Source organism: Anarhichas minor, unplaced genomic scaffold (assembly GCF_050575085.1).
Source record: "Anarhichas minor isolate MPS153535 unplaced genomic scaffold, ASM5057508v1 ptg000014l, whole genome shotgun sequence".
NCBI lineage: Eukaryota > Metazoa > Chordata > Actinopteri > Perciformes > Anarhichadidae > Anarhichas > Anarhichas minor.
Window position 1 is genome coordinate 930,340 of NW_027466460.1, and position 22,161 is coordinate 952,500.

General features: G+C 40.2%; 3 protein-coding genes across 4 annotated transcripts in view; 1 reads left to right on the top strand and 2 right to left on the bottom strand.

The window, feature by feature from the left end:
* Positions 1-1,653: 1,653 nt before the first annotated feature.
* tmem109 (transmembrane protein 109) lies at positions 1,654-4,927 on the bottom strand. Its single transcript, XM_076091029.1, has 3 exons — positions 4,575-4,927; positions 3,510-3,612; positions 1,654-2,371 (listed from the first exon to the last, which is right to left on the bottom strand). Exons 1-3 carry the CDS (start codon positions 4,776-4,778, stop codon positions 1,998-2,000), a joined length of 681 nt encoding a protein of 226 aa, XP_075947144.1. The 5' UTR covers positions 4,779-4,927; the 3' UTR covers positions 1,654-1,997.
* A 1,778-nt stretch (positions 4,928-6,705) lies between these two features.
* On the bottom strand, positions 6,706-15,638 carry tmem176 (transmembrane protein 176). Its single transcript, XM_076091030.1, has 7 exons — positions 15,539-15,638; positions 14,182-14,310; positions 12,916-13,026; positions 12,609-12,665; positions 11,783-11,929; positions 9,684-9,800; positions 6,706-8,600 (listed from the first exon to the last, which is right to left on the bottom strand). The coding sequence occupies exons 2-7, from the start codon at positions 14,305-14,307 to the stop codon at positions 8,541-8,543; spliced, it is 618 nt and encodes a 205-aa protein (XP_075947145.1). The 5' UTR covers positions 14,308-14,310; positions 15,539-15,638; the 3' UTR covers positions 6,706-8,540.
* A 122-nt stretch (positions 15,639-15,760) lies between these two features.
* LOC142949406 (uncharacterized) overlaps positions 15,761-22,161 on the top strand; it is a 10,195-nt gene continuing 3,794 nt past the window's right edge. Inside the window, exons 1-3 of one of the 2 annotated variants that reach the window (XM_076091032.1) lie at positions 15,761-15,918; positions 21,203-21,287; positions 21,410-21,520. In XM_076091032.1, the coding sequence (XP_075947147.1) occupies positions 21,207-21,287; positions 21,410-21,520 (192 nt within the window). In that variant the 5' untranslated portion in view covers positions 15,761-15,918; positions 21,203-21,206. The remainder of the gene's footprint in view (positions 15,919-21,202; positions 21,288-21,409; positions 21,521-22,161) is intronic. The other variant, XM_076091031.1, reaches the window with a different exon arrangement.

The window sequence follows — 22,161 nt, forward strand, 5'->3', positions numbered from 1 at the left end:
AGATGCCTAAATGCATTGAGTTGCTGCCATGTGATTGGCTGAGTAGCTATTTGTGTTAACAAGCAATTGAACAGGTGTGCCTAATAAAGTGGCCGGTGAGTGTATATTAATAAGAATATTTGTGTACATGTACAGTATTTGTGTAGATTGACATATATCCTATATTACTACCTAACCCTCAATCGGTACCCCTCACTCACGCATTAACCGGATCACACATAAGATACACACACACACACACACACACATCTATCTGACATTTTGCTGGACCTCCGTTTCTCACTTTTATACTCTTCGGTCTAAACCTATTATTATTGTTATTCTGCTCAGTTTGCGTTTGTCCCTGTCTTACTTGCTGGCACTTGTTTCGTACTCACTTTTCTACACATTAAAAACAAAATATATATATATATAGATTTATATATATTTTGTGTGTGTTGTGCCAAATGTATATGGAGCAATTGAATCACACCTATCAAATAAATCAGACCACCTGGCAAAGGATGTCATAACCACGGGTCCTAATAAATAAAAGAAATACATGATTATGCGAATCCCAAGCAAGTAATAACCAACAGTTAAATTGGTTATCAAAATGGTCATAAGTTGCTGCCTTAGTCCAAAAACAACCTGTTCTAAAAATAAGGACAAGAGAGACATCGCATGGCGTGAAGTGGTTGCTTCGCTCTGTGACTTGAATGTGAGGGAGCACAAAGTGGGGTTAGTACAATATATCATCGACAGTTCTGCACATACTCCAAGTCAACAACAACTCTTCTACTCAGGATCACAATCTTCACACCTGTCAAATGTTAGAGATTTTTTTTTCCATCATTTTTTGACAGCTGTACATATTCATCTCAGAAACTCTCCAAAGTAAAAGTACAGTCTTTGGCTTTGTATTTCTTTAAAGGGCTTTACAAAGCACAAAAGTGTTTTCTATCCAATAGTTTCACAATGTCAGCTGGTGGAATGTGTTAAATACAAACTACATCACTGAGGAAACATACAGTACACAGCCCAACCGCTCAGGTCACTAATAATGTTTAGAATAATAACTGTCATACTGGCAAATGAGCAACATTCAAGGCACAGGCAGCATTTAAAACTTAGGACTTATGTTTGTTGAGACAGATTTGAAATGATGGGTGAAGAATTTGAATGTCATAGAGTGTACAACTCCCTGTAATAAAGCACTGCTCATGGACCATGTGGAATGTCAGTTAACTGATGTGGTTTTCTTTCCCCTCAGAATGGATCCAAAGCATTAGGGAATCAAAGCCTTCATGACTTCAACGGAAGCATATAGTTTACTACCATATCCAATCAGAGCACGGCTCTGACCTCTGGGCTATAACCCACCAGCATGGCTCATTATGGGAAATGCCAGAAAGATGGACCTGATCTGACTGTAAATACCATTACTATTATCATATATATATATATATATATATATATATATATATATATATATATATATATATATATATCATATTATAAGTTAATAAAGAGTTGTTTGGAAATTTTCAATCAACTTTGAAAAACACGCCTATTGGCTTTCTTTCCGAGAGTGAGAGGAGAAGATTGATATCATGTTCATGCGACAGCATCAAGCTTCTCATCCAACTTTCAAAAATAAAGCAAAGACAAATATTTCCCAAAATGTTTCTTTAATGCAACGTGAAGACGGTCAGAACATTGGACGTAAAAGCTTTTTCCTTCACACTTTGGCACATTCTTCGGAACAAGTTGCCTTTTTAAAAAGGAAGAAACTCAAATCACTGTTTCCAGGAATGACTTAAGTATTCATATCAGATAGTAACAAATCATGAGTAATAGATTACTTTTCAAACACGTTATCGAAAACATCCAAACTGTAGAAATGTTTCTGAATTGAAGTTCCAGAAGCCCTTAAAGGTCAGCGGTGCTGGTGGCATCAGGAAGGATGACAGCGGAGACAACAGACGGACATTTGACTTCCCTCCGTCCCTCCTCCGTCACTCCTCCGTCCTCCTCCGCCTCTCCATCTCTCTCAGCCGTCTCTCCAGCATCGCCACCTGCTCCCCCAGCTGAACCGTTTTATCAGCCGCGTTGGAGTTCCTCAAAGTCCCGACACCCAGTAGCACGCAGACGCACACAAGCACGCCCAATCGGATGGCCATGGTGTCGTTGCCCACGCTGCGGTCGCTCAGGATGAGTCCAAAACCGACCAGAGCCAGGCCCACTTTAAGCAGCCACAGAGCCCGCCTCAGAGTGGAGGCAACCAATCTGAAGACCAGGGAGATCAGCCAGTAGCCAATGAGAGCCGCGAGGACCCACTGGGTCACAAAGATCAGCCCCTCTGGGGTCACTTCGCTGATGGGGAAACCACCTGAGGCAAACAGGAAGACCAAGAGCAAAGAGAAGAGTTTAGTAATGCGCTGCGATGTCGAATAATGTCACGTTCTGATTCATTGTGGATTACAAAGACATTGTAATTTAATTAAAATCATTATGAAGAGCACAGTATTCCTATTCATTTCAATGAGTCAGTCTGTTGCATGCTGTTTAACTAAACCCACGTCCTTCATAGTCAAAAGTCGATTGCTGGGCGATCTGGGAGCACAGCTTCATCTCCGTAGCTGTGCCTACGGTGTGTGAATGTTAGATAGTCCTGATGGGCGTGGTAGCCCCAAGTACAAGTCCATTTACCACTGCAACAAAGTCTTATAAAAGTTTGATGTTTTCAGATTGAGAGTTTATTATTTTACAGTTTCAAATCTTCAAATCACAGTCCTCAAAGTTATATTTAACCCCATAAAACTTTTCCTACACTTATTTATAGTTTGAATACATTAATATCATTTTCAAAGTTGAACGCCAACACTTAAACTTTCAGTTTAAAATTGTTTTGTTTTTGTAAATGATCAAAACTACAGGTTTCTTCTAAATGAGATGGACGAAACCTGTTTTGTTTCTCATCTGTCTGATCACCTGACTGCTTGTGTTTCTGACCCGTCCGACTCTTTTGGTAAGTTAAGGTAAGGTAAGTTAAGGTAAGGTAAATTAAGGTAATCCTTTATTAGTCAGTGGGGGAATTTGCAGGATTACAGCAGCATAGTGGATACGAACAAGCAAGAGACATAGGTAGAAAAACAAGATCAAAACAAGCATAATAAATACGTAATCACACATTAGTGGTATAATAAATAAGTAAAAAACGTTAAAAACTAAAATATGATATAATCGGACTGAATGGTTGTTAATATTGCAGTGGATACATTGGATTGATATTGCACATGAATAAATAATTGAATGAGGAATTGTCTGTTTTCGGTGTAGTGAAACTGGACTCATCATTTAAGACTGTCCTCGTGTCATCATCAGTCTGCAGCATTACAGGAAATAATAATGATATGGTTGGAGCGGGTGTCTTTGTGAAGATCAGTAGAGACATGGGGTGTGTGTGTGTGTGTGTGTGTGTGTGTGAGAGTGTGTGTGTGGGGGGGGGGGGGGGGGGTGATGTTCACCTTGGAAACCAGCAGCCTCCAGGAAGTGTGAGACGTACTGTAAGAGCACGTTCAGGCCCGCGGAGAAACTTCCTGCCACGGCACCTAGGACCTGAGAGAAAGCCTGGAGGAGAGGTACATAGAGAAACTGAAGGTGGTGCATGATGAGTAGTGGTGTAACAAATCATACAACTCATTAGACTATTTATTTTGTGACCGTCCCAAAGATCATTTCAACTGCTCTGAAGTCTGTAAACCATCAACTATCCTCACCAACGTTAAACGGAGTTTCTCACCAACACATGTGAACACATCATGATAACGTTAGAATTTACCTTCACCCAATACTAATTTTCACTGAACAGAGCTTGAACGCATCATGTAACCGAACAGAACTGTCAGTACACGGATTGGTTGTTTACAGTGTAACATTATCAGAGATCAGAGAATCATAAATCATACATCATGTCCTGATCGCATATTTTACTGAATATTGGTGGATAACGTTCCTCAGTACAACTTTATCTCACACTGTGATGGTTAACGTTAAACTGTGTCATTATTTGCAGTCCGTTACCCACTAATAACGAGACATGTGTATGACAGTGGGATCGGCCTGCTTTAAAGTCACTGCCAGTAAAAGAAGAATGGAACCAGTATGTAACGCTTCCCGTTTTCCTGACCAATGTTGCATCACACGTGACAGAGAACTTTCCCCTCACGAGACCTCTGCAGCCCATGTGTTAGTATGCGTTAGTACAGGTCCTAGCTAGGGCTACGTGTGTAAATAAAGCGCGTTAATAGAGAGAATGGACATATTCCCTTAGCTTCCCCGTTGTTTGTTAGTGTGTTGTTCGGACAGCTCAGAGTTCTCGTCCAGTCCAATGTCCATAACATGTTATTCCTCTTCGGTTTTCTAGGTGCAGGTCTCTCTCTGTCTTTGCTGTGTGGATATATTTAAATATGTAAGTCCCCTATGTCAGACATGAAAATATATGCAAATCCATAACGTTGCATACTAGCCTTCTCCAATAAGCCGCAAACTGTTGCACTCTTTTGACCGACTGAGTTCTTTGCACCTCTCACCTTCTGTACCGAAAGCACCGTCTGTTCCCCGGCCAGACTGCCCAGGTAAGTCCTTCCCTCCCCGGCCAGCTCAGCTAGGGCCGCCCAGAGGTCGTGGGTCATGCCGGAGCGACTCTCGAACACTTTCTCCCCGGACACAGACAGCAACAAGGCGCTAAGAACACACAGCCCGCCGAGAGCTCTTTGAGTCGAAGGGTCAAACATACTGAAAGTAGCTAACCGACCAAAAAGTAACAATCTTCAAGTTAAAAAAAACAAAGTTATGAGCGATAAAAAAAGTGACTACATCTACAGGTAAACAGCGACGGGGAGGCTGAACAGGATGTGGAAAGACGTATGGGGATAAAAAAAAGAAAAGAAAAGATGTCTGCCACCCACTGGGCTGAGTGTGCTACAGGTTTCCATGACGGCTTTACTTTCTTTATTTAAGTCTTCATAAGTCTGAAATGAGACACACAGCCGTCGGATCAGAAAGCAGTAACATTTCCTAGTATTTTCACTCATATCTATATCGTGATATGTTTAAGTGCTGGTGAGAAAGTCCGACCTCCTGCAGTTAATGAACTGTTTTCTCACTCAAACTCAACCCACCACAGAAACTCTGGATGTATACACTGCATTGTGTACGTTTACATACTGTTACTATACTCTTTTTTTTAAAAATATGGACTCAAGTGTCTGAAAATAAAGTTGAATTATACTATACTATACTTCTAGACTGCCGGGGGACTTCCTAGGATGAGCTCCTCTCTCCTCTTCTCTCTCTCCTTCTGTATGAACTCATGTCCCATTAATGCTCATTACTAACTTTGCTTCTTCCCCGGAGTCTTTGTGCTTTCTCTCCTCACAGGTTTCCATGGATCATGGTTATATCTGGACCCTGGTCCTTCCTCCTGCCATGGCCCTGCTGACCTACTGCTATTACCATTATTATTATTAGTGACATTACTATTTCTATTACTGATACCATTACTGCTTTTATTACAATTATTCTACTATATCCACTGCTGCTGTTACTACTAGTAGTCGTCATTTTTCCATCCTTATTCTGCTTATTACTATCACTATATGAATCATTTCTGTCATTGAATGTGTCACTCTGTTATGTTGTTCATTCGGTACACATGGCATCTATCATACTTCTGTCCATCCTGATAGAAGGATCCTCCTCTGTTGCTCTCCCTCAGGTTGCTTCCCTTTGTTCTCCCTGTTGAAGGGTTTATTGGGGGAGTTTTTTCTGTACTGATGTGAGAGTCCTGGGACAGATTGTAAAGCCCTCTGAGGCAAATTTGTGATTTGTGATGTTGGGCTGTACAAAATAAATTAAATTGAATTGAACTACAGTGAATTTATGTTCAAAACCATAACACACTAAAAGATAACACACAACTGTCAATTAAACTGCAATTTCCCACATCCCTCAATGAACTCTATGAAAGACTTGTGCCATGCTGGTGCAGAAAGAAGGATGATGAGGCAGAACCCAGAAGGTTTTGTGATTGTGTGGCACAATGTGGCATTTCACACACTCTTCCAGTCACAGGCTGCTTCACAGCACATCCCAGGATGGTGTCAGTCTTTCCTCATTTATTCTTCAACCTTACAAACCTTGGTTTCTACTAGATAATAAATAAAAGATACTCGAACAAAGACAACAGTCTCATGAAAGATTGTAACACATATTCAACAATTCCTTGCATTTTTTTTTTTTTTGAGAACTTGCAATTTTGCCCAATCTTTATAATATTTCGGCAGAAATCAGTCAAACTGGAAGAACATTTGTTTTCCATGATCGCTATTTTCTGCATTATAAAATATATTCCAAAACCAAACAACATCTTTCCTCCAACTCAGCAAGACTGCAGGTATATTGTTGAAATTGGCGATGTTTACTCTTTTCCCGTATTACTTGGAAACAGAAAACAGAGCTGTTTTTGAATCCCGGCAGCATTTTTGTTTTGTCGTTTTCCTGCTATCGGAGTGTGCATTTGAAAGCCTGTTTTATCCCAACAGCTGTCTTATATATATATATATATATATATATATATATATACTGTATATAAATACTTTTTCTGTCTCACACACACACACACACACGTGTTTCAAAAAATGTCTCTCAGTGGACTACAGGTTTAATTCATATATATGTACATACAATTTTATTTGCATAAAATTAACAAAAATATATAAAAGAGTTAGTACAAAATGAAGGAACTTGTATTTTATAACACTGTAAATAGTCTACAAAAACCCAAAACAGTCCTTATGATAATGTATACTTTGTAAAATACACACATCTATTCCAAAAGTGAGGAAAAGCTGAAGACTGCAACAACACCATGAAACCATTTTCAAATGAAGAAACACATTGGAAGTCAGAGGGCTCTCGGAACAAAGTGCAGCATTGCTAGTGAAGTGAGAAGTCAGGCTACCTCCTCACCTGCTGTCAGGTTTCTCAACCTTTCATCCTCACATGCAATGACATTCCTGCCTCACCTGCAGTGGAGGTTTCTCCTCGGATGCAATGAGGTCTCTTCCTCACCTGTAGCAAGTTTTTTTTTCTTCCTCACATGCAGTGTGTTTTCCTCATCATGACTGTGAGTGAACATCCTTTTTTTATGTCCACAGATTCTAGACTGGATGAAGGTCTGGACTCTGAAGTGGTTAATCCAGGATACTAACATTGCTTGGAAAAATCCAATCCCAACTCAAAGCTCAGAGCTTCCATGTCAACCTGAACAAACTCCATAAGCTCAAAACCATGTAATAAAAAAGCACTGGAAAAGTAAGAAAGTGAACCTAGGAATTGATTTTTTATTTGTTTTTATTTTATATGTACTTTGGCTATTTATTGTGCTCACTGACTTGATGGTAAACACTGTATATTCCCCACAAAGCGGCAGCTTTACTACAGACTACATCGACATGAGGTTTTCCTCCAGAGTGTCATTTACCCTCAAAAGGTGTGTTGCAGTGAAGCATCTCCTCAGTATGAGTCCGCCACTATGGGCTTCACTGTGAGAGTGGTACTTTGATTACACAAAAAATGTTGATTATGTCGGTCTAAAAGGTAAAAATGCTATCTCAGCAGACCATAAAACCTTCCACTTTTTTCGTCTCCAGTCTGCCCTCTGGCCCTGATCTCATGTGAGTTACACAAAAGTCTTGACCAGTGAAACACTCTGGTAGGTTGACCCTGGAAAGGTTAAACACACCTGAATCTGACCTGTTCAAACTCAGGTGTTTTGAACCTAAAATCACTTCAGTCACCTTGATTACACACATGTTGATGCAACGTTTAATGTACATTTCACGTGGTGACAGTGGTGTGCCATAAGGAAGGAGAATAGATATGCAATCAGTAATATTGTGTAAATGACAGAATGTTCCTGATCCCGCTCTGTCTCCATCTGCGCCCTACGGCCACAAACATGTCCTCTACTTTCTGCACACATGGCTGCACTTTGCATCCTGCACCACCCAGAAAGTTTGCTACCATTATCAGCATACATTTTCACTGAATGGCCGTACCAATGTCTTATGATAGTTTTACCATAGGGGTAAAAAAAATCTCTCTGTCGATTCACGTGTCAGAATTTCTTTTTCCATCTTTTCTCTGTCTCCTTTAATACATTTGTAAATGTGTCATATTTGAACCATTATGCCAGTGTTTAAGAGGTATTATTTCTGCCATTACAATACATTTGACTGCAACTCTGTTGTTCATTGAAGTTTTGAATTATTTGGCTTAAGTGTACAAATAATATAATAATCGGCTCTCGGCAGACACTAACAAAGCAAATGCTCCTCAGTTGGTGGTATTTCAGGTAGCGCTGTGGATAAACCATAGATACAAGCAGATAGACAAAATCAATACACATACAACAAGGTGATCAGTCACCTTTGTGAAAGAGGTCTTGATGGGAAGTGATCCATCACCTCAAAGACTAGTGGTCCAACGATTGATCAGTTCAGGTCGGTGGGTGAGAATGATGTGGGGGTTGATGGAGCAGCTTGAGTGAGAGTCTGTAAAGCACAGAAGGAGAGAGTCAGCATTCATGTTAGCGCTCCCTCTCTTCTTCGCATAGCACAAAGCAGCCATGTCCACTCATGTGGTACTGAAATCAGTCTTTAAATGTGGACTTTGGACTAGGTGGTCTCTGAACTGGGACACATCTCCAGTGGCTGAATAGGTTGTATTATAAGTCAAGGCTAATATTGGTGGAAACTTTATTCATTTTCAATGGGTGATGCAGGTTTGGAAAGAAGTAATGTCTGTTAAATTCTAAAAATTACATTGATTTAACTTATTATTTGGTACAAATTATGAGAAAAATAAACATTTCCTAAATAGAAAAGATTACTTTTAATCCACAGTATTCATTGTTAGTATCTCTACAAGCTCTCTTGTAGGATATTTCAGATGCTCTTTTGGGCCCTCTGTTTGCCACGGGAATCTAAACAGCCACTTCGTTCATTCATGCTTTGGGCCGGCTCTGGCACCGCTGTTGCCCAACACCGCTAATGATGTTGGAATTAGCGGCTTGGCACGAGTGGTTCAAGTCCTGACAGGCATTTTTCTGTTAAACGAAGCTCCATTTCCTCGTCTACAATGCTTTCTTGTGGTGTACCTCAAGGTTTGAGGGTGGGACTATTGTTTTGTCCCTTTGCGTGCTTCCCCTTGATCACATAATTAGTAGAGACAACAAATTCTTTCACTTTGATGCAAATTATACACAATTATATCTTCCTGTCAACCATGCTGATTCTTTGGTCAGCCAACAGACCGCTTGCTGATATTAATTGTCGAATGCCTTGTACTTCCTGACAACTATACCAAGACTTCTGCCAGAATTTATTAATGAAGTTATTTTTGATCTGAATTTTGAAAACCAAGTACAAAGGTTTATCCAGTCCTGTTTGTACCAGTTTAGAAGCCTCTCTAAAACGTCACTGACCTGGAGAGAGTTATTCATGGCTTATTCCCCTTATCCCCCCCCCCCCCCTCCCCCCGGCTGTACATGAGCACTGAAACAGTTGTGATGTGATTTGGATGTTCTGCGAGTAGATCAATCAAGTCTTAATTAAGAGAAAGTGTTGGAGTCTTACAGCATACTGTCCAAAGTTGTGTTTCTGCCTGAAGAGAAGGAAGCAGACAATAGCAGAGATGGCTGTCTGGGCCAGGGTGAAGACAAGGAGGGACGACTTCAGTCCTCTGCTCAGCATCTGTTACAAAGGACACACAGCACCCACATTCATTTGTGTCTCATTAGGAACGACAGCAGGGTGTCAGGGAGGATTATTATTGATTCACAATTTCAAATTTTTGTCAACTCATCAATTGTCTGTCACAGTACAGGTAATTGTATTCCACTCATAGATAAAGCTATCCTGGCACCCCTTACACCACACAGTGTGGCTCAGACTGTGTTTGAAATGTACTCTATCAGAGCCCTTTTGTTCACTGCAAGAGAGTAAATTATCAACACAATAGTGTGGTAACATCAACACTTAACACATGCACGTTAACATTTAATAGCTCAATGCCGTGTTAATAGCCATTGGAATTTGACTCAATCAGAGTTAATACGTGATCACAGAAGACGGAATTATCAACACTATATACTGACAATAATATTTACACTCCACAGAGTTATTTAAAACCTGTGGTGTTAAGTTTAAAAAAAACTATTTTTCGTGAAGCTTTTCGAAGGTGAACATGAACAGATCTGTGAAGTTGAAGTTAAAAATCTGCATGTAAAATATCAATATTCATTCAGATTGTGATGCGTGCATCTTTAAATTGCTTGGTGTTTGTGTGTAGACTGGAACATGATGAATTTGTTATGCACAAATCGTTGAACACATTAGTAAATCTTATTTGTTTGTTTGTAGATCATGTAATACACATTTGTGACGATTTTTTTGACTAATTCCACTCCATAGTACTCAGCCAGAGAGAGCAGCAGCAGGAGACCCAAGCACTGACTGGTAAACAGGGTCCATATTATTATTAACTACTTCTAGCTAATTAACTAGATCCATCTAAATGTTGGTGAGCATAATAACAAGGCCTTTATGGTGCATAATAGCTACCATTTTGAGTTTGTCTGAAACAGCGTTAACCTGGCAAGGCAAACAATCTGTTTCCTCATGAAACAGAATGATGTCTATCACATACTCATATTTCCAGTAGAGGACTGTGCTTCCTTGCTGATGGATATAAAGCCTCAATTTCTTTCACCAATGACTGGTGATTTCTGATATTATAATTGAACTGTTGCTCAAAGGTTTCTATGTTTCTTTCTTCCCTTTCCTTTTTCCAGTCTGGTTGAACCATTGTACAGTGTTTTGTTTACCATAATCAAAAGAATACTTTTTTCAAACTCTTCAACCCAATGTGACAAACATCGTCCCATTTACATGAAATTGACATTGTGTGTTCTGCACTTGATATAGAACATAATGGATGTAAGCGTGTTCTAATGCCGCGTCCGATGCCTCAAACGGTGTCCCACGACATGCAGCTCTCATTATAATCATATTATTTTATTATATACTATACCATACTAAACCATATCACATTTGATATTCTGTTATATTGCTGCACTATACTTTATTATGTCATGCTGTATTCTATATTATTATCATCATTATTACTACTATTTCATTATACTGTATTTTATACCTCATTCTGTACTATACAAGTCATTGTACAACAAGGTTGTGAAATGAAATAATAATAACGATATACTATACTTTATCATACTTTACCATGTTTTGCTGTACTGTTTTACTACATCATATACTTGTATATTTCAATTTGATAAATCAAGACAAACAAAACTAAGTATCATTACTACATATTATTGTGGTGTACACTGTTTAATGCCGCTTAATCGTGTAACTTGTCACTTTAACTTGTCACTACTTTGCAAATTTGTCTTTTATTACGCTTGCTCATTTTTGTATAGTTTCTACTCTTATACTAGTTGTATTATTATTATTTTATTTGTACATTTGTTTTTACTTCTATATTTATTGTACTTATTCTGTCTTTGTGCTGCTTACACCTGAATCTGCCCTCTGGGGATCAATAAAGGCTAATGGTATCTTAACACTTTACATTGAAGTATTTCAAGTCTTAAGGTATGTTGTTGGCATGGAAGCATGGAAGCATGGTAATATGAAATGAAGCAGGAACCAACCGTGGCGTAGTGTTCCTCGTTACAGTTGCCGTATGACGTCTTGATGCAGGGCAACTCCGGATTCCTGTTGATGTCCACAGAGTAGATGATCACAGCCACCACTGACAGCACGATGGACACCCCGCTCGCCATCAAACACACCCGCAGCTGAAAAACAGCCACAACATTTCATCTCTTTAAAAATTAGAGGGGGCAGTAAAGAACATGGTGGTAGTTATATGAGCAGCTGCGGTAGTACAAGTATTGTAGCAGCGACAGAGCTGGGATACTCAGTGAGGAGGCCAGATGGCCTCTCGTGTATCTGATCAGTAATCAGACTGGACTCATTTCGCCAGCTCTGCTTATAGGTGATACATGCTTGTTTGAACACAAACAATTTACTTAGTTACATAACTAAAATATACCAGAAATCACCAAATAACCATTTTTTTAACAACAAAAAAAAGAAAAAAGATTGTATTCCTTTCCCCAACAGCCCCTTAGCTCATAGAGTATGATGCTGCCTACTGCTACTTAGCCTGCTGCTATGGGACAGTAGCAGTCATAGTTGCAGCTGATTAAAAATATTGTTAGTTTTTGTTTGATGTAACAAAGTAAAGTCATTTGATTTTGTCACTGGAGGTCACATGCACAAAAATGTTGCTTTTAGGTGTTGGAATTATCAATATTCCCCCTTGGGAATATGTCCCTGGACCCACTCTGGATACTCTCAGCACAGCAATATCAGAGAGGTGGAGGGGGTCTCTGTAAAAGACAGTGTGTTTGTATTGAACCATGCATTACACACACCATCTACTGTATGTGTGTGTGTTGTCTATAGACTCACAATCTTCATGGTGCAGTGTTTGTCCAAGACGATAGCCACCACTCCCGCTGTGATGAACTAAGAGCACGCACACACACACACACACACACACACACACACACACACACACACACACACACACACACACACACACACACACACGCGGACATGGAAGTCAGCACAGACGAACATTACGTCACAATATTAAGGTTCCTGTGCTTTTCCTAGGTCGTGTTATGGGTTTTATTTTATTTTAAGAACATATGATCAAAATCTGAAATCTGAATAAAATTAGATGAAAAAGCAGAACACACACACACAGACTCACCGTTAAGCCGCTCCACCAAGGAACTCCAAGGTTCACCACTTCAGTTAGGACAGTGAAGTGCAGAGGAATGGAGTAGGACATGACCATCAGTCCCAGCATCACCTGACTCACCTGGCACACACACACACACACACACACACCAACTTAGTGACACCAGTGATCCAGGATCCAGTTGGCTAACTATTTAGCGTGACTGTTTCATAGGATAAGCCATGGCCTTGCCAAAACACAGCAAAGAAGCAGTGGAGAAGGTGAGTGAGGAAAGCCTTGGTTATACTCTCTGCAAGGAAAGTCGCACGGACATGAGCTGAAATCGAGACATAGAAACGTTTGGATCTTTAATACTCCCGTGAGGGGAACCAACATCCTCAAAGCTCCTCAATTTTCTCCACCCATCCAGATAACAGATAAGTTGGAGGTCCACGGAAAAACCTTTCCTCGTCACAATCACGCATCAGCTCATGTCCTTTGTGGACAGAATAAAAGTGACTCATGACGCTGACAAGTCACCTGACAAAATGTCAACGTTTACTTTTTAGTAAACGTTGACATTTTGTTCTTTTGGAACAAGTACAGCGGTCTTCCGTGCGAAAAAAGTCTAAGTTTGTCTGAGTGGTTACCTGTTTTGTTTATCACGTGCACACGCACAAGGACACACATGCAGTGCACACATATAAATCATGTTTCACACTATTCCACTGATCTACAGGTGGCTGTAACACACCAAGACGTGCTTCAATGTGTCAATGAAGATAGGGAAGAAGAAGACTGCAAGCCAGTAAATATAGGTGATCAATGCAGGACTGAAAATACTTTTTGAAAAAAATGACTTGTCAAATGTTAAAGCTCAAGGATACACACATGTTTTGGTTAGTAAAACTGACAATGTCATTTTTGCTGTTTGTTCACAAGAAATCTTTCTGGTGTGCTGTTGAGTGAGCTAGGCTAGCAGTTTGCCCCTGCCTCCAGTCTTTGTGCTAAGCTAGGCTAAACACATCCTGGACCTCTCTCTACAGCGGGTAGAGATGCAACAGTGATCTTGATGCTCTTATCACGTGTCCACGACAGCTAACAAGTGTATCACAAGTGTATTCAAGAATGTTGGACTTTTCTTTTACACCAGCAAATCTTGGTCCATACTTAAAACTTCCACTCATCACTCTACAGTTCTGTGTGGTTTCTGTGTGCCAACGTACCTGCACTCACACAGAGAGAGAGAGAGAGAGAGAGAGAGAGAGAGAGAGAGAGAGAGAGATCTGCACTCACCCCCAGACATTTGGGCTCTCCTCTCTGGATGGCATTGCGCAGAGCTTGCTGTCTGTCAATCAGCTTCACAACATTTCTATCCTCCGACACCTGCACCGTCAGATCTCTGGAGACTGATACCGACATCGCCTGCAGAGGACAGCAAAGCCCACTTCTTTACAATCTGATCTAGTTTCAAGTCGTGCAAAAACCCAACAGAGCTGAATGTTGTGTTGCAAAAACAACAACAAATGAAGTGAAATACACATTGTTATAAGCGTTCTTTCTTTTTACGTCATTAATCAATGAAAACTGCTGATTGGATTGTAATTATGAAGTAGTAACAACAATTACTAAAATATTCACAGAATATTGAAATTGACCTTCATGACCAATAGGTTTCAGTGTTTAGTGTATAGTAGTGAGTGGGACTAACAATATGTTTCAACAAAGTTTGACTTTGTGGCCAAATATCTTTTAAAAATAATTTTGCAGGAACTTAGTTGTCTACATGAAGACATGAAAACGTGTCTGAACAAATCTCCAACTGGAACATCTTCACAGAAACTCAATTCAGATTTAATTGGAAAAAATCAATATTAAATTAAATTGGAAAGATATATGAATCATACCTGTAATTGTGCATGTTTGAGCCCATAAGGCAACAGCCATGTGGTCTACACATCATGGCTATTCATCGGTGTGGTCCGTTAAGACTGGTTCACATTTTCAGGCACCCTTCAGACTTCTGACAGCTCTATTTTTTTTAACTGTTTTGCAACATGGCACATGCTATATATTGTTGCATCACTAGATTCGCGTTGTTTTGCTGCTTTTAAACTGCCACTCACAAAAGCAAAGCCCATTTCATGACGACAGAAATCATCTCTTTTTTCTGTTTCTGCTTTTCGCCGCCTTTGGATATGATGAAGACTGATTCCCCCAGATGGATCAATCCCCACATTACTACAGTGTATAACAATCAAAACCGACTGTCACTGCAAATGATTGTCAGTCAGAGCTTTACGCACTACTGCTGCTGCTGCCATAGTGCAGTGATTTAATAGGTGGTGTGCGTAACACCACTGAGCGTTTACGCACACAAGATTTCGCACAAATTGATGAGAGAGTATTGCGTAATCTTGACAGCTCACATGACTTGGGCTGTTGAAGCCTATGGTGTTTTTGGGAAACGGTATTGTGCGCCTGTGCTCCTACAAAGTTTATCGACGGACCATCTCCTTAATCAGAAATTCATTCTACATATTAAATTAGACTTTACGCATCGTGTAAACACCAATGCCCTCTCACTTTAACGGGGACAAAACGCATTTAGGTCTGTCTAGTTATTAGAATGCACAAAATATCTCATTCCTACCTTTTTTTTCCTCTCGGGATAAATTATTAATAAGTCTGTCCTCTTTTCTTTCTTCCGACCACTCCCTGCCTTCTCTTCTGTGCAAGGGGGTAAGTACGGGAATACGTTTGTAAAACGGACGAGAGAGAGAGAGAGAGAGAGAGAGAGAGAGAGAGAGAGAGAGAGAGCGAGAGAGAGAGAGAATGTGTTGTGTTCTCCGTCCTTGGATGAGAATTCAGCGGAGCTCCTCCTACGCTTCGTCTAATGGTTTCGTGCATTCCAGAAGTAATTTTGTTGTCGTGAGTCTTTTCCGTTATATGTCCATCAGAAGAACTGTTTTCCTCGGTGGGACATAGAAGGACATCTCAGGCAAAGCTGCACTTGTAAAACATTTAGTCGAGGTAAGTAACCTACGGAAACCTTCTGGGGTCACACAGTAAATCGGGGTGGGACGGGGACGGGGACGGGGACGGGGGGGGGGGGGGATGTTTGGGGGCACATGTTGAAGTCACATTGGTTCATTTCTTGAACTGCAGTGCCGCATTTGTTATTAAGTGCGTAGAGTGTATTTTGCAAGTTATTTTGGGGTACACTGACGTACCATAGTGATACAATTCAACCCTTTTCAGATCTAAACAACATTATAAATCTGAAGCTGTGTGGGGCTATTGGTGATTATTTCCCCGTGGACCAGATTGTAGGCCAGTTTCACGTGTTCGATCCTCTGTGTGAGGTAACTATGTCATGACAGGTGTATTGCTCAGGACCCAAGGAAACACAGTGTTGAGTGTGAAGTTGTTTTAATTGGCATTTCCCGAGAAAGCTGCAAGTAGCAACACTACAGGCCAAGCATTCGCCCGTTCTGATCAGCAGTGTTTTTAGTTAACACTGCAGTTTGAAGTAAATTCGAAGACAATCGTCTCATCTATGTTATGATTTTAGGTAGCAGGGAAAGGAAGCAAACACGGAGACAGTAGGCAGGTAACACTCAACAAAACTCCATGTAACAACAACCCGACAACCAACAGTGAAAAGACAGGACTAGTAATTCATAAGAAGCGAATGACACCAGACACAGGTGGGGAGACACGAGGGCAGGCTGAAAGCTGATTGGTGGTAGAAATGATGGGAATAGAGAAAGGCTGACTAGGCTTATTAAACACAGGTGACATGCAGAAAAAAGGAGGGAAACTCAGTCAAACACAGGACACATGAGGCACAGAACCTCAAAATAAAACAGGAAACAGACTAAATTAATGCCAGTACCACGACAAAGTCTGTTTTCCAATGCACTTTGTCCAATATTTTTGTCTTTTCCATTTCAGCCAAGCGTAAAAACTTTATGTTGCAATAATTTTTGGAATTTCCACAAACAGGTGAATGGAAACGTACCTATTGACTGTGAGCTGTGAGGTTAAAGTGCCAAATTTTACTTGTCCAGCGTGTATACACCTTTTAGAACCTTTATGCGCCCTCTCTGTATCCTATCGGTACCCTGTTTATACCCGTCTGTCCTGTCTGTACCCGTATCCACTTGGTCAATACCTGTATTCCCCCTCTGTCTGTACCCTGTCTGTACTTGTTTGCCCTCTGTCCTGTCCTGTAACTACCATTTTTATACCCGTATGAACCCTGTTTATACTTGTTATTACCCTGCCTATATCTATATGCACCATCTACACCTGTACCTGTTTATACCCGGTTTTTACCTCACAGGCCTGAGATATAGTGCAATGATGCCTCACAGAAGAGTCTGCGACAAACAGCTCATGAGTTATACAAGTTGGCGGGGCTAATTTGTAGGGGGTTGGGCCAACCGTCACTAATGAAAGAGGATCTCTCTGCTGAGTGCAAGTATGCCTCTCACAATATACTGCAACAAACGGTTCATCAATTATGAAAGAAAGGGGGGTCAAATGTTTATGGGGCAGGGATAACGCCAATCATAAATGGGTACTCTCTGCTGAGTGCAAGGACGCCTCAACATCAACAAACAACAAACTGTTCTAAAGGGGGCTAAAGTGTGCGGGGCAGGACTGTGAGTCAATATTCGGCATGTACATAGATGTGTTCAGGCCTGGACTCTTAATGAAGCATGAAAGATTTGGGGCAGATTGGACAATGTACTGTATATTCGAGTCACACCAACAGGAAGTTGGAAGGGGGATTATACCAAACAAATTTAAAACAAATCTGATAAACTTGTTCAAAAGGAGTTCAAAATAGTTTGCATACAATACCAAAAATGCATACAAATCTAAATGGCTGACTCCTGGTTGAGTGGGGCAAAATAATATATATCCAAAATCATGAGAGAATTGTCAGTACCAAATTTTGGACCAAACTAAGGGACATATTAGGGGGAGCTATGGAGCCTGCTGAATGTTCACAGGCTTTGAGGTGTGCTCCAAGTTTTGAGTTTTCCAGAATACCAAAGGCAAAAATGTGTTTCAATGCTAAAAGTGTTTAGGAGGTGAAATGAAAATAAACACAAAATCCAAAATGGCTGACTTCTTATAAGGCAAGTAAAGAAATTAGATTTTTGACATTGAAGATGACAACAATGACCTCACCATTTTTTTCTGAAAAACTCCACACCTGTTAAGTGCCCAAAATGGCGTATTGTCACATGACCTAATGTAATGGTAAAATATGCATTTGATCTATGTGTCGTGTGTTGTGAACCCGAAACTTACGTGTGGTTAAAACTATGCAGTAATGAGGAACTTGTAGTTGAAAGTTTCATCTTACCTTGAAACCGTAACTGATTCCCAGTTGAACGCATCTGGCAGAAACTAGATAATGAGCAGATCAAGACAGCCTAGGTCAAAAGACCTGTACTCCTTTATGTATGATTTATCTGAGGAGTGGACCGCTGTATGTATAAAATGATGTTGAATCTTGTACTTAGTCGAAGCTTTGCCACAGTCTCAATACGTAGCTGTGGTATTCTCTTCCCTCTTTCAAGAGAATAAACGGACAAAGAAAAACTTGAATCTTGTTAACACTTTATTATTGATTTGTGAACAAAAACTTTCTTCTCCCGATTAACATAGAAATCTTACACAACACTATGACATCATCGATCAAGGTATCGACTATTCCTCAGCAATTAAGCGTCACATTAGTCGGATGACTATCCAACTAAGGCCTTCCACATGTTAGGGGGCGCTATGGAGCCCGCTAGACAGACCTCAACTTAATCACTCTACATGCTCATAATGTCCACTGTTTTTGATGTTTTCACCAGTTTTGTACATTTTCGAGTACACCAAGGGTGTGAAAAATGGGTTTGAAGGCCAAAAATGATTAGGGAACACTATAAAGCCGACGTGCCATGCTCACGCCCAGTTATGGCTACTAGTTTGAATTTGGTTGCAAAGTTTATGTGTATCCTAAAGTCCTCAAATGTGTTTGTAAAATGGAAATTAACGCACCAAATTTCAACGGAACGTTATCCTCACCCTGGTGTGCATTTGGGGGCGATATAGAGTCCACTGGCCACGCCTGAGCCCAATCATTGCAAAACATTGCAATTTTTTCAAGTTCTGAAGCGTGTGCCAATTTTTGTAACTTGTCAAGCATCCCCAGCCCCTTGAAAATGTAATTGCGAAACAGAATAACTATAAAAACAATAGGTTCCTTGCACTTTCAGTGCCACTCGGGCCCTTATAACAAACAAACAGACTCAAAACTCGATAGTGCTAGAACCCTATTAATCCTTTAAATTGCAATGGGGCCTCCGTTGACCAACCGGTGGTCGGTGCTAATGAACCCAGTGACAAATGTTTCTAGACAACTAATTTACAAAATGTTCCTCCCACTTCTGGTGGGCCTTGTCAACTAATTTTATTATTAACCTCTCCTTCCCTCCATCCTCTTATTCTCAGACCCCACTCTTTTCTTACCCTCCCTTCCTCCTCTTCCTCCTCCTTCTCTCCTCTTTCTCTCACCACATCTGCTTCTCATCCAACAGCATTCCTGTCTTTCCTAAGAGGATTGCGACATGTGGTTTTGATGAACTAACAGACTCACACTCTCTCTCTGTTCCCTTTCCCCCCCACTTTCACTACCTCATTTTGCTCTTTATTTTGCAAATCCTTTCTTCCTGTCCAAACAGATAAGCACACATAGAAACACACATGAATACACTTGCACAAATACCACACACATGCTTCCGAGTTTCATTGGCTTCCCACTGTCCTTTCCCCTTTCTAGTGGTGTGTCTCATGATCATGTGGTCTGTCTTTGTTGCTCTTTGGGTTTGTTCATGTCTTTTCTTTTATTCTACAGTCTGCTCTCCTCTTTCTAAATGGAAATTAAATTTAAAAAAATTTAATAATTTTAATAAATTAAATAAATAAATTTCTTTCTAAATGGATTATGGTATGCAGTTCTAAACATTATTCTCAAACGAAAATGTTTGCCTTGGAAAGATTTCCTTTCTGCAGTTCGACTTATTTTAATGAACCATTTTATTGTATCTATCTATGGTGTAATGATTTCATATTAACTGGCAGTTAACAAAGTATTTAAAGTGTAATTTATTACCTGGTCCCTTCTAAATGCAAGTTTGTTACCCATCTATTTTTGAAGATGGGATCAGGAGAGTTTTGGTATGAGGATTGAGGGAGTCTTAAAGTCCACCAGTGGTGGAGGAAGTATTCAGATCCTGTATTTAACTGTAAGCACTAATACCACACTGTAAAATGACTCTGTTACAAGTAAAAGTCCTGCAGTGATAGTTCAGGTGTTTTGAAGTGGGGTTGTATTATGTACTACAAAACATATGTCAGACTCCTAGAAAAGCTAATCTAAAAAAAGATTGATATCCATTTACTAATACTTATCCTACCTTTGTCGCCACCAATGCTACTACTGCTACTAATAACAGCTACTGCGGCTCAGAATGTAGCACAAGTCATTCCTCAATCTGAAGATGGGGGGTTCGATCCCCGGCTCCTCCAGTCCTTAGGAAAGACACTTAACCCCAAATTGCACCCGAAGACTGTGCCATTGATGTATGATGGGCAGGTTGCACCTTGCTTAGTACCCCCTGCCATCAGTGTATGAATGGGTGAATGATGACATGTAGTGTTATTAAAGCGCTTTGAGTGGTCAAGAGACTAGAAAGGTGCAATACAAGTACAGTCCATTTACCATTTAATAATGATAATGAAGTCAGGGGGAGTACTGGCAGTACATTCCTGACCACTTGCAGCAGGATCAGTAGTTTCATATATAAAGACATCATATTTATATGTTTTGGATTTAAAAATCTTGATTTGTAAAATAACAAGTAACTAAATCTGTCAGATAATTGTAGTGTAGTAATACGAACAATATTAACCTTTGAAATGTAATAGAGTAGAAGTAGAATTCGGCATGAAAAAACTCAAATAAAAATAAAGTACAAGTACCTCCATTTTTACCGAAGTACAGTACTGGACTAAATGGAATTTGTTCCGTGTTCAGCAACTTTCAGTTGGCTGGTGGTAGCAGAATGAAAGTTGACATTGTACATGCAATGCAACATTGTATTGTTTATTTGTAAATATGGACTGTAATCGAGGGTGGTAGCACTTGGTTTGATTATAATAGAAGTGGATTTGTGGAAAAAACTTCAAATTCTTCACTTCAAATCAGTTCCCTTGTTGTATCTGACTAACGTTTCCTGTTTTGCAGTAACATGTCCTCTGACGGTGTGGTGGCAGCAGTTGAACCCGGGTTACGTCGTCTCTTTGCCTGGTTTGACCATGAAGCCGCTGCGGTGAGATCAGGACACCACTACCACTCAGTTTGGGTGGAGTCACCTTAACATGAATTTGAAGTCTAACTTCCTAAAGATGATTATTCGATAATGTGTAATGCCAAAACTCTGTGTCTGTGTAGGTGATGACCATCCTGTTGGGGCTGTTCCAGGTGCTGTTGGCTGTCCCACTTGCTTACACTGACCCAACTCTGCCAAAATTCTTCATACTGCCACTTGTTTTAGGATTTCTAGTACGTACCTCATGATTCACATTCAAATTCTTAGTCTGACTGTGTGTGGGGGGGGGGGGGGGGGGGATTATCCTAGGGTTTCCATTTTTCTCACTACTAAATATGCAACAAAATATGGCATTTCACTAAAACTGTACTTTGGAAAAAACTTCTAAATAAATGATTAAGGCAATTAAGACAATTTTTAATGCTTAGGCGAATATTTATCCATATTTGTAAATACCAAACTGACCGAACAGCACCAGACATTTACAAATATATTTCATTTTTATTTTTGTTTTGTACAACTGATGCGCATAAAGGCCGCCTCTGATCATGCCACATGTGATCTCACCTGTGGCATGATCAGCATATGATTTGTTTTTGCTGTTGTATCATATCGAGGATTTGTGGCGCTGCTGATCAGAGTAGAGTAGCAGTCAACACTAGACAAGGGAGGTCCCATAAGGAACTAACCCACCGCCTGGCTAATAGTATATTATATATGGTAAATGGACTTGCATTTGTAAAGCTCCTTTCTAGTCTTCCAGTTACTCAAAGTGTTGTACACTACATGTCAACATTCTCCCACTCACACACACATTCATACACTGATGACAAAGGCTGCGATATAAGATGCCACCTGCCCATCAGGATCTAAA

What these genes read in the sequence shown, in the direction of transcription:
- tmem109 (XM_076091029.1), bottom strand. Translation starts at nt 4,778, where the DNA reads ATGTTTGACCCTTCGACTCAAAGAGCTCTCGGCGGGCTGTGTGTTCTT. An exon ending in CGGTGCTTTCGGTACAGAAG is followed by an intron (nt 3,613 to 4,574) that starts GTGAGAGGTGCA and finishes CCTCTCCTCCAG; the next exon opens with GCTTTCTCTCAGGTCCTAGG. An exon ending in GGAGGCTGCTGGTTTCCAAG is followed by an intron (nt 2,372 to 3,509) that starts GTGAACATCACC and finishes TGTTTGCCTCAG; the next exon opens with GTGGTTTCCCCATCAGCGAA.
- tmem176 (XM_076091030.1), bottom strand. Translation starts at nt 14,307, where the DNA reads ATGTCGGTATCAGTCTCCAGAGATCTGACGGTGCAGGTGTCGGAGGAT. An exon ending in GAGAGCCCAAATGTCTGGGG is followed by an intron (nt 13,027 to 14,181) that starts GTGAGTGCAGAT and finishes TGTGTGTGCCAG; the next exon opens with GTGAGTCAGGTGATGCTGGG. An exon ending in CTTGGTGGAGCGGCTTAACG is followed by an intron (nt 12,666 to 12,915) that starts GTGAGTCTGTGT and finishes GCGTGCTCTTAG; the next exon opens with TTCATCACAGCGGGAGTGGT.